Source organism: Strongylocentrotus purpuratus, unplaced genomic scaffold (genome assembly GCF_000002235.5).
Source record: "Strongylocentrotus purpuratus isolate Spur 01 unplaced genomic scaffold, Spur_5.0 spur5_scaffold_4, whole genome shotgun sequence".
NCBI classification, from domain to species: domain Eukaryota; kingdom Metazoa; phylum Echinodermata; class Echinoidea; order Camarodonta; family Strongylocentrotidae; genus Strongylocentrotus; species Strongylocentrotus purpuratus.
The window spans coordinates 3,906,510-3,922,042 of NW_022145610.1; the positions used below are offsets into that span (position 1 = coordinate 3,906,510).

At 38.1% G+C, this 15,533-nt stretch overlaps 1 protein-coding gene across 3 annotated transcripts in view; it reads right to left on the reverse strand.

Moving 5' to 3' along the window:
- LOC756958 (microtubule organization protein AKNA) overlaps window positions 1-15,533 on the reverse strand; it is a 35,807-nt gene that overhangs the window by 8,727 nt on the left and 11,547 nt on the right. For 2 of the 3 annotated variants that reach the window (XR_004066437.1, XM_011668351.2), the window contains exons 3-10: window positions 13,338-13,420; window positions 9,640-11,296; window positions 8,743-8,914; window positions 7,207-7,458; window positions 4,828-4,985; window positions 3,971-4,037; window positions 3,000-3,216; window positions 1,778-1,905 (exon numbers count right to left, since the gene is read on the reverse strand). Coding sequence is in view for 2 of the 3 variants with exons in the window: in XM_011668351.2 (XP_011666653.2) it covers window positions 1,778-1,905; window positions 3,000-3,216; window positions 3,971-4,037; window positions 4,828-4,985; window positions 7,207-7,458; window positions 8,743-8,914; window positions 9,640-11,296; window positions 13,338-13,392 (2,706 nt within the window). In the remaining variant the exon portion in view is untranslated. The remainder of the gene's footprint in view (window positions 1-1,777; window positions 1,906-2,999; window positions 3,217-3,970; window positions 4,038-4,827; window positions 4,986-7,206; window positions 7,459-8,742; window positions 8,915-9,639; window positions 11,297-13,337; window positions 13,421-15,533) is intronic. The other variant, XM_011668353.2, reaches the window with a different exon arrangement.

The following is a 15,533-nucleotide window of genomic DNA, read 5'->3' on the forward strand; positions in this document are numbered from 1 at the left end:
TTATCGGAAGGGCCTGCTGCAATATCTGAATTACACGTGTTTAAATTGAACACGAGGCTATACGAGGCAAATACCGCCCTCTACGGTAAAAAGCAGTATAACAAAGGATTCAAGTATTTGCAGCAGGCTCCTTGCGATAAAAATGTACCCAGTTACTCCTCGATTATCACAATTTCTGTGGCATTTCTTGGGCGATTGATGAATTCTTTGTCCAAGTTATCTGATTATGGTAATTTTGAGCAGTAGTTGTCTTTCCAATCGTGCTCTCGTAGTTTTTAATGATTTTTTTCTCGTTACGATCACGTCTTTGTTTGGGTTTGTTCTGGCACGCATTACAGCTAATTACGAGGAGCACTGCGCATTTTTCAGAGACTAGTCTCAACTTGCCTTGCAACGCTATCCGTATCGAAACTCTTGATTACCAAGTAATTTTCAGCTTTTTAAAAAAAGCATGCGATGTTTAAAATAAGAGATAAATATTTATGTTGTCTATAAAATATTATATGATCGGTATATTGTTCAGAAGAAATTTTTAGAAAGCCGTTTTATTATTCTAACATTCATATTTTTTGACCAGATTTATTCAACCTGCATAAATCGAAATGGTGGCTCGAATGTTGTCTTTACATTTCTGCCCCAGTTTTTTTACTATAAGAGGCACGAAAATGGCACTAAACATCGCCAATCATGGATGAAAATAATGTCAAATGAAAGAATATACCGATCTGAGCCGAGGTATGCATGTGCTTATTAATTTGATTGATACAAAAGGTCACTTTTAAGGGACATACTGATGATATGCGCTTTTTATAGAGGCAAGTGACAAATCCTGCGAGTTGATTTCGGGACACCGGGTCCCGATCGGTACAAGGCCGTCGGGACCCGGTTTATGAAAATCCCGACATGACTCAGGCCTAATTTTTACCCTGGTGTTAGCATGGCTGCCATTTCAGTGTAACAAATGTAGATTGATGTATTGTCATAGGACATTAGAGCTGTGACAGGGATTTGAACCCCATTCCTTATGGTTCACTATCTGCAGACTTAACCACTGGATCACAACACATTAGATAGGAAAAACCTTCATGTTTCCTTTTTTTTTCAAATTCTATTTCTTAGATGTATGGCTGAGCAATACACGGAATAGGTACATGTAGATGACACTAGGAAACTTGTGTCATCATTAGCATTATCAATATCCATGAAGAATTATCCATGGGCTTTTGATCTATGTGTTCATAATATAGATTGAATAAAGTACTTACGTAATTTCATGTTAGGAAACCCATTTTCAGGGAGAGAGAGACACAGAGAGAAAGAGAGATACAGGCAGGAGACAGACAGATAGAGGGATAGAAAGAGAGACAGAGAAAGAGAGAGAGAGAGACAGAGAGAGACAGACAGATAAAGAGACAGACAGACAGAGAGAGGAAGAGGAAGAGATAAAATGAGATATACAGAGAGAGAGAGAGAGAGAGAGAGAGGTAGAGACAGAGAGACAGAGAGAGAGAGACAGAGGGACAGACGGATAATAGACACAGAGGGGGTTCATATCCTAAATGGTACAGAATGGAATTATATACAGAAAAAGAAAGTTTACAGATAGGAGAGCGAGACTGGAAGACAAATGGAAGAGAATGAGCTGAAAAAGAAGAGGCAAAAAAAGAGAGGCAAAAAAGAGGAGGCAAAGAAGAGGAGGAATTGATGAAGAGTAGTAAAGTTTATAACCCTGTGTGAAAGAAATTTGACAGGCAGAGTGAAGGAGGATAAAACTCACTTTTCCAGGGATGCTTTTCCTCCTACTATGGACAGATGATGATGGTTGATCATGATCCGGTGACCCTAGCGATGAGATGCTTCCATCTCCAGGGGGCTGCCATTTTGGAAGCTCATCCTGTCTTGTTCCTGCAAATGAAATGCAATAAAATGAGAATCTAGTGTTGCGATTTGTCAAACAATAGCAAAATGGATTCTTCTGCTAAAAATGGAACTTCATCTTGCACAATCAGTCTAGAAACTGAATTTCTCAAGTAATTTGATAGTCTTTCTAATAACTGCACTTTTTAAAGATCATATACTGTACTGCATTATCACTTTTCTGATATTTTGATGACATAGGAAGTAAATTTCAGCAGAGATAATTATGCTCAGTCGCAAGTTTTCTGTGCAAGAAAGTAAAGTAGCCACTGGTAGTAAACACTACCAAATTCCAGATTTGTTTTCCCCTTTTAAATTTCAAGGGGTTGGCATGATTTAATAATCAAACTTGCTAATGGTACTTGCATGGCCTTCAAGTGCAGAATAATCTTTTTGTAAAAATATAGCTTTATTTATTTGTTTCTTGTATATATATATATATATATATATATATATATATATATACAGTGCATACCACATCATGAAAATAACATCTCTATGCACTTCCAAAGAGCATTGGAAATTATCACTCTGGTGTAAGCTCAGATATCAAATACAGGACCGACCACTCTAAATAAGGGATAAAATAGACAATCATGGATTTCGGGCCATCGGGACAGGTCGTTTCCCCGAATATGAAAGTGACTGGAATCCCTTTGCATAGCTTACATGTACATGGTGATCCATTCCATATGATTCTCCTCTGATTACTACAAAATTACCACATTATACAGTGTTGAATGGACTAATCGTTTCATAGCGAGAATATATCACTCTTGGAGGGTGTTTCATGAAGATTAAGATCAACTTTAAGTTGGACTTAACTATGGCAGGCCATTCATGCAACTGTTTGCTCTCACAATTTACTGGCATTGGTCTCTCAAGAGACATACAAATCATGGTCACAAATCTACAGAATTTACTCTTTTTGATAATTCATTATTAAAGGAAAAAGTATATTCTAAAGATCATAATGGTGAGAGCGACCAGTGGCATAATTGGCCTGCCATAGTTAAGTCCAACTCAAAGTCGATCTTATTCTTTGTGAAACCCTCCCCCTCCCCCGGAAAACTGTTCCTCACCTTTTGGTCTGAAGACATCAGGCGATGTTGTTTCTCTGAACGGAGAGGAATGGCTTGAAGATCGGTCCACGTCCCCATCATGATCCTCACCATCATCATCAAAATCCATCTCATCCTCCTCTATCATCTCAGCATCGTTACCATGGAAACCGGCTCCATCTCCATTGTCCAGTTGATCCATACTCACAACAGCAGAGTCTGGCATGTCCTGAAGGCTCTAAAGAAAATACAAAATCAGAGATAGCATTTTGTTAGAGTTATATACCAAGCAGATATTATTTAAACATATTTGTGGCTTGTACCCAGTAAATAAGATTGATTGATCGATCTGTATTGAAAAGAAAGAAGAAAAAAGCAGATATTGTTGTGTAAAGATAATTTTCACTGATCAAGGGGTAAAGAACAAATTTGCATAAAGCCATAACAACTACCAATTACATACTTTTCAAACTATTTCCATGGATAATGAACTCATTACCAAGTTTCAAAATCATCATAATATAAGAATTATTTTGGGAAATTAAATGACAATGATCTAATGAAGTGCCTCATTATGATCAGTGTTGTCTCAAACTGCGCGACATGACCCAACGATGACTTGTGCTATTATTTAGACGCCATGTATGACATGTGTTAGGGCTTACTACAGTAATTTAGACATGCGACATCACTTGCTGAAAATATTTTAAATGTTGTTTCAAACTGTATAAAAGCAATCCCATCATATAGCAATGACTTGCACTTCGATAAAAATACATGAAAATAGGTTTGAATACAAATAAGTAAGCCCCGACCTAATTTTGAGCTCTGAAATCAAATGATATTCTCTCATTTAAAAAAAATTACCCTCCATTGTTCATTAGAAATCCAAAATGAGAGACTTGTTATACAAGATAAATACTGAGGAATTAGGTTTAATTCAACTATTTTCAGGATTTGAGTCACATGAGTGAGTAAGCAATGTCCCTTACCTTGACAAGCTGCTGAATCTCTCTGTCTCTCTCTGGGTGGGGTGGTAGCTGTTTTAGAGCATCATACCTACATGTATAATGTACAAAAGGAAAGAAGGATGAGGAGCGAGATAGCTCAGTCAGTAGAGCAGTGGTCTCATAATCCGGCGACCCGGGTTCGAAACCAAGGCGATGCGCTAGTGCCCTTTGGTAAGGCATTAATCCAAGCAGTCGGTCCTCTGGTTGCTTACTAACAAGCATTTATGCTTTCTTAGCAGTCAGGTAAAATAACCACCACTACAAATTAGCATTAGCATGTATGTGCAAATATAACCATTAAAAACAGAAAAGTCATAGAATTCTTTTATATCAGAATAATAAGATTTGTTGATATGAGATTAACCCTAAAAAAAGGGCAGAGGTGGTAATAGAGGGATGGGGAAGGGCAAATAGTGGAAGAGGGGTTTATTCTTCTAATCTAGAAGTTCACCATACTATCTTCAAGTTCAAATAAGGTTTTATTCATTACTTGTCAACAAGTCCAAATCTTACTCTTCTTAGTTATCTAAAATGCATGGTATCGGTTCATACACAGTGAAATAAGTACAGTTCATACAAAAAACAGAAAACAGAAAGAAAAGTGGCCTTGATAGCTGGGTTTCTTTGGTACACAATTCGCTGAAAAACGGAAGAAAAAAACATGGAAACAGAAAATGATGTTTTTATAGACTTTAGATCTTTCTGTAGAGGTAGTCACTAAAACAGCTGTACAAGAACATCAGAAGGCAAGAGTGGATGGAGGTAACTCAGTGTCACAAACTATTCAGTCAAGTGGATAAAATTCAAGTAAGATGAGGAAGAAAAAAAAGACTACTGACCTGCTTAGCAGCAAGGCATAGTCTTCTTCAGGAGACTGTGTATTGCTTTGTCCTCTTGTGAGATCTACTACAGAACCATCCCCTGTTGCCATGGTAGCATCTGATGCCTTCCTTTGGGGGGTGGCCGGCAGCTCTGGTGGGTTACTACGTAAATTATCCTGAGGTAAGGAGTGATCAACAATATTATGCAATTTAATAACAGTTTGGTCTTACAGTTCAAATTTGTTTAAAGACCGTCTGTACTAGTTTGGCTAGGAGGGATTAGACCACCCAGGGTGGTCACTCACAGGTGGCTGTCTTATCAAATCAGCTCTCACTTAACATAAGAAAAAGAGGATCATGGGGGACCAATGGTCACCGATTAGGCATGGTTTTCTATATAGAGGGAGCAAGTAGCTATAAGTAGCAGGCCTACAGTGGGGCTTAAGGGCACTGTCAGACCTGTCATTTCTTATGAATTCAAATGCCGTAGTCTTAAAGACAGTCAATACTACTGGGCCAGAAGGGATTAGACCACACAGCGAGGTCACTGACAGGTGGCTATCTCATTAACTCAGCTCTCAACTAACATAAGAAAAAGAGGATCATGGGGGACCAACAGACACCGATTGGGAAAGTTTTCTATATAGAGGGAGCAAGTAGCTACAAGTAGGACAATGGGGCTTTAACAAAGAAGCAAGGGTGGTATTCTGAAAACGATGTTGGCATGTAAAGTATAGCTAACATAATAGGTATTCCAAAACTATGAATACAGAGTGTTCAGGCAGGAAGTTGCAGCGCACATACGCATAACCTTATGCAAGTCTCATGCGCACATAGTTAACATTGATTTATTCTGAAAACTGTTATAGCCACAAGATAGCACAGAAGTAAGCATTGGAAATAACTTTCGTCTCGAGATCTTTTCAGTATCAAGTACATGTATATTCATACTTGAAATGCATTAGATATTTTGTTTTCTTCAGTTTTCCTCTTTGGTTTCCAAGATCACTGCAATATAATTCTTTGAAACTACAATTGTTTTAGTAAAAAAACCAACTGAACATCAAAGGACACTGGTGCGGCGGCTGGACTCGAATCACGAACGATGTGATCCACAGTCCAGTGACAAATCCACAAGACTATAACACCTCTAGTAATATGCTTTATATATTCATTTATTTCTTTAATTTTTTTAAGGGATGACACAGTGTTTGGGGAAAATTTCTGAAAATTCAACGAAAAGTGATTTGTTTAGTATTACCATGAACCTATTACGAATGGACATTCATCGTTTTCTTAACAAATTCATTGTAATTGTCTCCGTCAATGTCGTCTCAATAACATTCCGTACATGTTTCTTCACTTTGATCTCATGATGGTCACCGCCAATAAGCCGGGACAGAATCAAGATAGTGATTTTAAACATGTTAATATACATGCGCAGAAGATAATAAATCGCTTAAATTATTGGAAATCGATGTGCAGTTCTGGTTAATAATTGGAAATTGTTTTTTTCGTGTACTGTGTTCTATTTTTGAAAAACATGTTGATATAACCAGATAGAATTTGTATAGATTGTTTGTGATTTAAAATCCTGTTTTCCCCAATTTCCTCATAATATTCCAGAATTACAACGCACAGGGCTTATAAAGGTCAAGGCCTTCTAATTGTTTTATAAGGCCATTGGTGCGTGCAAAAGTGTGCAAATCAGTGATAATACATGTACATTTCATATCACCAAAATCATCTGCTTTTCAACTTTGCTGCTCCCCATTGGGGATGTTTTTACTGAAGACATACTCTTACAGAGCACACCATCCAAACAAAACCCAAGAGAGGGAAACTGCTCCTTTGTCAATGCCCGAAAATTATATGCTTACGCAGTCGTTATTGTTAAAACAGCTGAATGTTCTCATTAAGATGCACATAATCAGAATGCGGTGACTATCATTGGATCAAAGAAAGAATCACATTGAATGTCCATTCGTAATAGGTCCATGGAATTACCAATTCATAATCGGTTCTCTGGCAAGTACAAGAAAAAAGGAGAAAGAAGAATTACCAATGTAGAATGTGGTACACATGTATGAACTCATTTTCAAGGCAATCACTCTACATTCATTGTAGGTATGTCCCCATCAGCTCAAGATTGCCAAGTGGCCCGCTATTTCTGATTTGGGAAATATGCCTGAAGTTACAAATCGTGTCTTCGTCAGCTCATCAGATATTTTTTAAACTAGCCCATGATATCTGGGGATGATTTCCCGAGCAAATAGCCCGCCATTTGCGCCTTCACCTACCAAATAGCCCGCTATTTCGTGATCGGGCTAATATCCAGGATCAGAAAAAGCGGGCTATTTGGCAATCTCAAGCTGATGAAAACAGGCCTCTTTTTACCTGTACAATCTCTTGAAGGTCCTCCAGCCTCATCCCAAGCTGAAACAACTGACCCTCCAAAGACTTCTCTGGGTCAAAAATTGCTTGTTGACCTGTAGCTGACCCCAATCTGACCTTCAGATTGTGCTCTTCCTTAGCCTGCATGTAGTCTGCTTCTAGCTTGTCCTGACCCGACTTCAACCCCTCTAGCCCCCTCTGTTGGTCCACAGGGTTAAGGTGGTTTTCTTGTAAAAGAATCTCATATGAGTCCATCTGTTCAGATGTTTTTGTTAAAAGCAAAATTTAGTTTTAAGAAATGTAAACACATTATTCAAGATTTTTCATATAATAATGGAGGGGGACGCAATCGGCATCATTCTTGCTTCATTTTCCCTAAACCACTTCCAGTTTCTTAATAATATTAATAATAATGCAAAGTGCTTCAGCTGCTCCCATATTACCCCAGCTCTGCTAGGCTACTAGTTTAGATATTAACAGCATTCAAGGGATGATCCCTTCCTATTAAAGTTTAACACCTGGGAGGAGAGTGGCAAATGTAGATTAATGTCTTGCTAAAGTGCTGTGGCGGGACTGGAGCCACAAATCATGTGATCCAAGGTCCGACAACGTATCCACTAGACGATACCTCTAAAGTTCTTGTCTGTAAGCAATACACAACATGTATGTACATACACTGTATACATGTAGATGAATGGAACAGACTGATAAGATGGCATTAACAAAAGTTATCAATAAAACTGTTATTTAATTCTTGATACATGCAGCTTTTTTCTCGCTACCCCCCCCCCCCCCCCCCCCCCCCCCCAGTGTAATTGAATTTGCATGTCATACTCTCAAAATACATGCATATCATTGGAATAAAGCTTTCAAGTACAGAATACATTTTAACTCTACATGTACATGTACATACATGTACATTGAGTCTTACACATCTTTTTAATTTTTTTTTGAAAATCAAGACAAAGTCACGTGATTTGTGTCAAACATATGGAAATACCATTATTCCTAAACAGAGATAAAACATTGGTTATGTGGTCTTGTTTAAAGTTTAGGTGTTTGTTTTGGGGTCAAAATAGTTGAATTGTAGTTAGAAATGAAATAAAAACAACAAAAACAATAAAATACATAAGTTAAAAAAACAATGAAATAATAATAATAATAATAATAATAATAATCTAATAGTCCACTCCAAATACATGCAAAATTATGAAAACAAGAGATAACATAAGGGATAACCTGGCTCTTCCCATTTTTTTTGTTGTATTATTATTCCAAATGGTCCAACGAATATATGTAGCGAAAAAGAATGCTTAAATATGAATAATATACGATTAATGGGTAAAAATGTGAATTGTATGACCAAGCAAATATTGACAAATATTTGTTGCACTTTTAGAAATGTTCTTTACAAATTGTTAAAAGTAATATTTATACAAGGGGCAAATTTCTTTTCTTTTATATAATACACATATTTCAAGCTGAGGGTTTGTTCTTATCAAGGAGACATACTGGTAGCATAATTCACCACAACCTCACCTTCTCCTTGTGCCCTTCAGTCTGAAACTGAAGAGCCAGCAGTTTCCCTTCAGATGCATCCGGCAAAGCCATCTGACTCTTCCCCTTATTAGAAGTGGAAGCACCCATGCTTACATTGGATGTTGTGTGCAAGTGGATTGTACTATTCCCTCCAGGGGGATGTGTCAGACTGCTAGATGATGAAAGTACACAGAGATTGATAGAGGGAGATCGGTTGAAAGGAGCATAAAATAGTTTATCACAAAACAAGGATTGATTCTACCAGTCTCTGTGTATAACTTCTATTTAAGTAAATCCCCACAGAGTAGTTGATTTAACCTAAATCAATAGTTGATACTATATGCTGTTGTTCTATGAATACCTTCATCATAAAGAGAAGAACACAATCTGTCATTAACTTAGATGGTTCATAAAATGAAACATATAATATGGGGGAAGAGAGAGAGAGAGAGAACAACAAAAAACACTGGTACTGATATTCTTTTGATGTTTGAACTTTGAGCCTTCCACATGAAAAAGAAAATTGCATTTCCAACAAGCAGAATAACTAACAATAACAAATTACAATGATCTACTGTTTAGACATATCGTCCCTATTTTCACGAAGTGATGGTAGTGAGGAAAATCGTAACGAAAAGTGAATGCAATTTTTTTTTACTACCGTCACTTCGTGAAAACAGCGACGATATGTAGGCAATGTTTATTTTTAAAAAGGAGTATGAAGGGGGAGGGCGGCGATTATGGCGAGTGGAAATTACAACTTGTTATGATTGCTCGGCGATTTTATTTAACAAGTGTGCAGAACTTCACCATCAAACTGCAAATCCCCCCAAAACACAATACATTACAGTGTACATGTAAGAAGTGGATTAAAATGAACACTCAAAGATGACTCACCCACTGCGAGAAACCACTCCTTTCTGTCCTTGAGGCAATGTTATACTCTGACCATGTTTGGCTGGTGAAGGTCCAGCATTCCCTGGTTGACCACCTGGTGCGCCCTCATAATGCAGGTTGACCCTTGCCCCTAGACGCAAGGAATCAATGGTATTCTCTGCTTGGGCATGCTTCTGCAGGAGCTGAGCGTGCTTCTGCAGGAGTTCATCATGTTCCTCCTGCAGCTGATCCACAAACTCATCGCTGAGCAGTCTCGACCTTGCACTCTTGTCTAGGTGCTGCAGGTCAGTGCTACTGAGGTCACTTCGTGCAGACATGTTGTCCAAGCGCAACCTGGGGATGGTCCCCACAGGAATGTCCCTATCATGCTTCACAGGTGACGGACTGAACTCATCTACTTGGCGGACAAGAGTTGAATTGCGTCCCGGTGTGCTTGATCTTTGACTCACTTGCCCTACACTCTCCTGAATACTGTATTCGCTTTGATCATCGTGGCTTCTTATACTGGCACAACTACTTCTCCTACTACTCTGTGATAATACTGACTGGGGCGTTGATGCCCTGGAAGATCTAGTTCTGAATGATTTGACACTATTGGTTTTCCTTTTACCATCAATACTTTGCTGTAAGTTTTGTTCACTGGCTGAACTCTGTTCCGAGATTGTCTTATTTTTCAGTTGTGCAGCAGTTTGAGGTCTGCTTGGCCTTCTATGAGAGGTAGCGATAGGTTTGAAGTGCTCCACGTCTCCTCCACTGGCGTCTTTCTTACCCTCAGGACTGCTCCCTGTCCCAAAGGTCTCAACATTTGTAGCAGCTGCTTGAATGACTGTCGTGAGGCTTTCCCTGCCCTTGGGAGTGTTGTTTCTACTATGACCAAACAAATCAGAGCCGTCTTCTGATTCCAGATGAGACGGTTCCTCTGGCAGCCGCTCTTGACTCAGGCTGAAGAAGTCTGGCTGTGAAGACATCTGGGGAACATAGTGCCCATTGACCTCACCTCCATAATCATCCAGAGAATCGTTGTCATAGGATTTCTCCATCAGCCTGGAGAGTCCATGTTCTTCACCAGAAGGGACCTCTACCGTGCTTCTTGGTGTGGCCTGCATATACTTCATCATGTCGTCACTCTCGTTATGCATATTCTCTTCTCCTTCAGCTGCACTTCCAAAGCTGTGTTCACTCTCAGAAACTCCATTATGTCTACCACTCCCGCTCATGTCATAGTCATGATCGGACCTGAAATCCATATCTCCAGAGCTCCTGCGATCCACCTCGTACCCTCCATTCAGCCCTCCATTGGCCAAAACATTCCCATTCCCCAGCAGAAACCTCTCATCCATGCCAACACCTTCTGCAGATTCTTGAGACTGGTCTTTAAGGGTCAGCTCAAGGTGTTCAAACTCCTGCAGCGATCTTTGACGATGGATTGGCCTGTCAAAGCCGTTTCCTATGATCTTGCCTCTCGGAGTCAGTGGCCCGATGTCTCCGTTCTCATCTTCTTCCTGCGACTCTCGTTGTGGTTGGATGCCGTCCTCAACATTGGTCATGGAGAAGACATTCTCACCCTGAGGCTCAGGTGAGAAGACCTCTTCTCCGTAGACGTCATCGCTTACTTGACTACTACTGACGGAAGCACTGGAAAATCTGTTCCTGAGACCTGCAGAGGGAATCAAGAACCCCAAACAATATCAAGACACAAGACACAAGCCCCACAGCAAAACAAATGTCCCATGTATTAATGAACCCAAAGGCTGTTTTCCTGTGCTCGTATACTGCAATCCCACCAATGAAGAGCCCCTGAGGTAGTGTGCATTCAGAAGCAAGCTCTCAAGATAGAATGGGAGACTGAAGCAGTCCTGATGTAGACTCACCGTCTTAATTTCCTTCTCTCTTCTCAATCTAATCCTGCCCTCACTCAGCGAGTTCTTGTGTTTTGTTTGTGTGATGCATGCACTTTTGAGTGATAGAAATAGCAAAGATGCTGTGTTCATTTGGTTAAGACTCTTTTGAGTCATCTTCATGCCAAGGCAATGACCTTGATTTTAAGAAATGTTCTTGCAGCTGTAAGAGAGTGTTGGGGGCTGGGGAGTGTTTCACAAAGACTAAGATCAACTTTAAGTTGTACTTAACTATGGCAGGCCGTTCATGCCACTAGTTCCTCTAACCATTCCTGGCATTGGTTTCTCAAGGGACGTACAAATCTACAGAATTTACATTTTGTTGATATATGGAAAATATATTGTCTAGATATTATAATTGAGAGAACAATTGAAAGAGCAACCAGCGTCATGAATGGCCTGCCATAGTTAAGTCCAACTTAAAGTCGATCTCAGTCTTTGGGAAACACTCCACAGGCCTTGAACAAGTATTTGAATACATGTAACTCACATACAATGTACATGGAAGATCCAAGAAAAATCAAAAGATCATTTTCTTGTACATACTTGAGCAGTGAATGCAATCTAAAAGAGATTTACTTGGCTGTGTAATTTAGTTCAATATGAAATATTAAGAAAGATCAAATATTTAAATTTGACTGGAGAAGTTTTTTCAAAAAATCAATAATCAAACTAAATTGTATGATTAATCTTGTCAATCACGTTTTGAATGTGCATTTATATTGATCATAAATTGTTAAATTGAATAGTTCCTTCCCATCCATTCTAAAGAACAAATACTGCATACAGTATTTAAACAGCTGCTTTGACCTACATGTTCAGTACATTGTACACAGCAATAAACGTGTGAACCATTCCCAAACGAATGAGATGTTCTAGCGCTTAGACTTCAGTGGTAAGCGCTTTAAGTGGACTTCAGTGGTAAGCGCTTTATTAGCACTGTTTTTATTATCAAAATAAAGCTATTTCTTAAAACAGAACGGACTGCTGTTCTTAAGCTTCTTAATACCCCCAATGATAAATTGTCCATACACTGGCACCTACATGTACATTACTCGCATAACTGCAAATCAAAACATACATGTACTGTTACAGGTTTAGGAGTCAGTACAGAAGGGGGATAATTTGAGCATCCTCCATTCTAATCCTGTACTGTACGTCTCACTCAGCAACCGCATAAATATGGCTTCCTCTGATATCTGCCAAGATTTGGGTGCTAGGAAACAGTTGCCAAGCAACAGGATAACATACAAATTCAAGGAGATTGAAGCCCTAAAAGATACCCCAAAAATATATATATATATATATATATATATATATATATATATATTGAATACATGTATGTAGATTTTAATGCAGATGTACATGTACATGTAAGTGGTAAAAATCCTAAATAAGGCTTTAATGACAAACAATTATTTGTTTTCAATATTGTGTGATTCTTGAATACATGTAGCTTATTACAAAATGATGTACAAACTACATGTACTGTATTTACAATAGGATAAAAATTCAAACAGGTTTAATGGTAAATGATAATATTGATAAGTAAATGTCTAAATGACAATTTGACAGACATAAAGTTTCTAAATCTTAAGCAATGTTCAGGCTGCATTGAATAGAATTAAACAGAATTATAATATTGCTAAATAATTGACAATTTGACAGACTTTTAAAGTTTCTAAATCTAAAGCAATATTCAGGCTAATTGACTTGACTTGAATTGAATTAAACTGAATTCCAATTTATCAAAGAAACTCATTTTTGTTTTTGTTAGACTGAACAAATAAGAATTCTTACCATCATGGTCAAAGTCTATCTCATGGTCGTCCAAAGAACCTCCAGACCCTGCCATGGTTTGCTATTCATCTTCTCAGAGCGAGCTAAAGAGATGGAAAGAAAATGCCTGTAAACAACAACAACTACAACAACAATACACTATATTTGATAAACAGCCATGTGAATAAAAACTCTCCCTTTCTTGACTTTTACAATTTTGTACATACTGTATACATGTACCTGCCAGCCATGCAGCAAAAGTAGGAAATCTCTCAAGGAATAAAAAGAATACATTGTGTTTTATATGGTTTCATACAAACCATCAAGCATTATCCAAAAAGATCGAGACAGGAAGCGAGGGTGCATGAAATTACTTTGAAGGCCTCAAAATTAGGAATCAATCCTCGAAAATAAGAATGGTTGGCAGCTTTGATAATGTGTGAGCTACAATAACTGTTGTGCACTTTATTTGGAATCAATTTCATTTAAACTAAATAGAAACTATTTCCTATTGATTAATGTACATGTACAGTGTACATGTCTAAAATAGTATCCAAAATGTAAAAAAACATATAGTCACATACTCTAAGTCATGGTTTGATATATTCTTTGATATGTACATGTATAATGTACAGAGAAGGAGGCATATACTGTACAATGTAGTTAGGAACTAAATTATTCATACCATTACCAAGTTATGCCATTTTTAGGCATGTGAAAAATTGATTTGTCCAAATTGATGTTTCTTGAGAGTGTGGCATATCAAAGCTTACATAAAAAAGTATTCAACAACGGCCCCAAGTTAGCCAGTCCACCTTTCATTCTTGAGTTACAGTGTAAGAGAAGTAGAAAGAAGAAAAAAAAGGGGGGGGGGGGAATCAAATTTACAAGGGGTATAAATTATTTAGTTGTTAAATGGTGTACATTGTAAATATATTTAATAGTCGTTATGAAGCATGCAACTGGCTGCTTTCATCACTTGGATGTTAGATAAAAATAGTGCATAAACATGTAGGCCTACCTGCAAACGTAAATTGTATGTTTAATGAAAGAAAATGAATAAAAATTAAGATATGAAGATGAGATGTCATTCTTATTCAAAGATTACTTAAAGAGAAAGAGAGAGAGAGAGAGAGAGAGAGAAAGAGAGAGATCTTTTTGTAAATCTTTTTGTAGCTATTTTCCATATCTTTGTCCGACTCTGTTGATCAATAGATGATGAAAAATGAAAAATCCCCTGCTTTCTGCATGCATATATTCACAGTACTGCACTGCATTGCATGATGTTGCGAGAAGCAGGGGGGTACACGTAATGAGTATCCCCAGAGGCTTGTAGTTTAATTGAGAGAAATTGGAGGGACTGAATCTTATTACCATTCTGGCTTCTACATGTACATGTGTAGGTATCAGATTCAGTACCTGCAACAGTGATATGTCCTTTGTCTATTCCCATATGGTCTACACCCAGCCCGTCTATAACTATCCACATACATGTAGTCTAATTATCATTTTTGTCTACTACCCATTTGGTTTATCATTTATTTAGTCTAATAACCAGTTAGTCAATTCCCAGTTTGTCTAATGTCCATTTCGTCTACCACCAATATTAAAGGTCAAATAATTATTTGGTGATTATTATCATTATTATTATTTAAAGGGAGGCTTTACTACTCCACCAGAAGGGATTAGACCACACAGCGAGTCAGCGAGGTCACTGTGACAGGTGGCTATCTCATTAACTCAGCTCTCAGTTAACATAAGAAAAAGAGGATCATGGGGGACCAACAGGCACCGATTGGGGAAGTTTTCTATATAGAGGGAGCAAGTAGCTACAAGTAGGACAGTGTGCCTTTAAGATTTGAAGACCATATGGATAATAGACAAAATGGGCAATAGACGGATTGGAATTAGACTAAATGAGTAAATGGACCAAATTAGTAGTTAAACTTATTGGAGATTAGACCAAATGAAATTAGCACCAATAAATATGAGCCTAAATGGTCATTAGACGAAATGATTATTTGACAAAAAGATTATTAGATCACGTGGATAGTGTAGACGGGCTAGGTGTTCACGGTAGACCATGGGATTAAACTAATTGGGTAGAAGCCGAACTGGGTGTAGACCAAGGGTATGTTTATGCTTAGCTTTTTCCGGCCAGAATGAGGCATTTGTTACGCGTTTAGTTCAAAACACGGTAGCATCCTTTCTCATTTT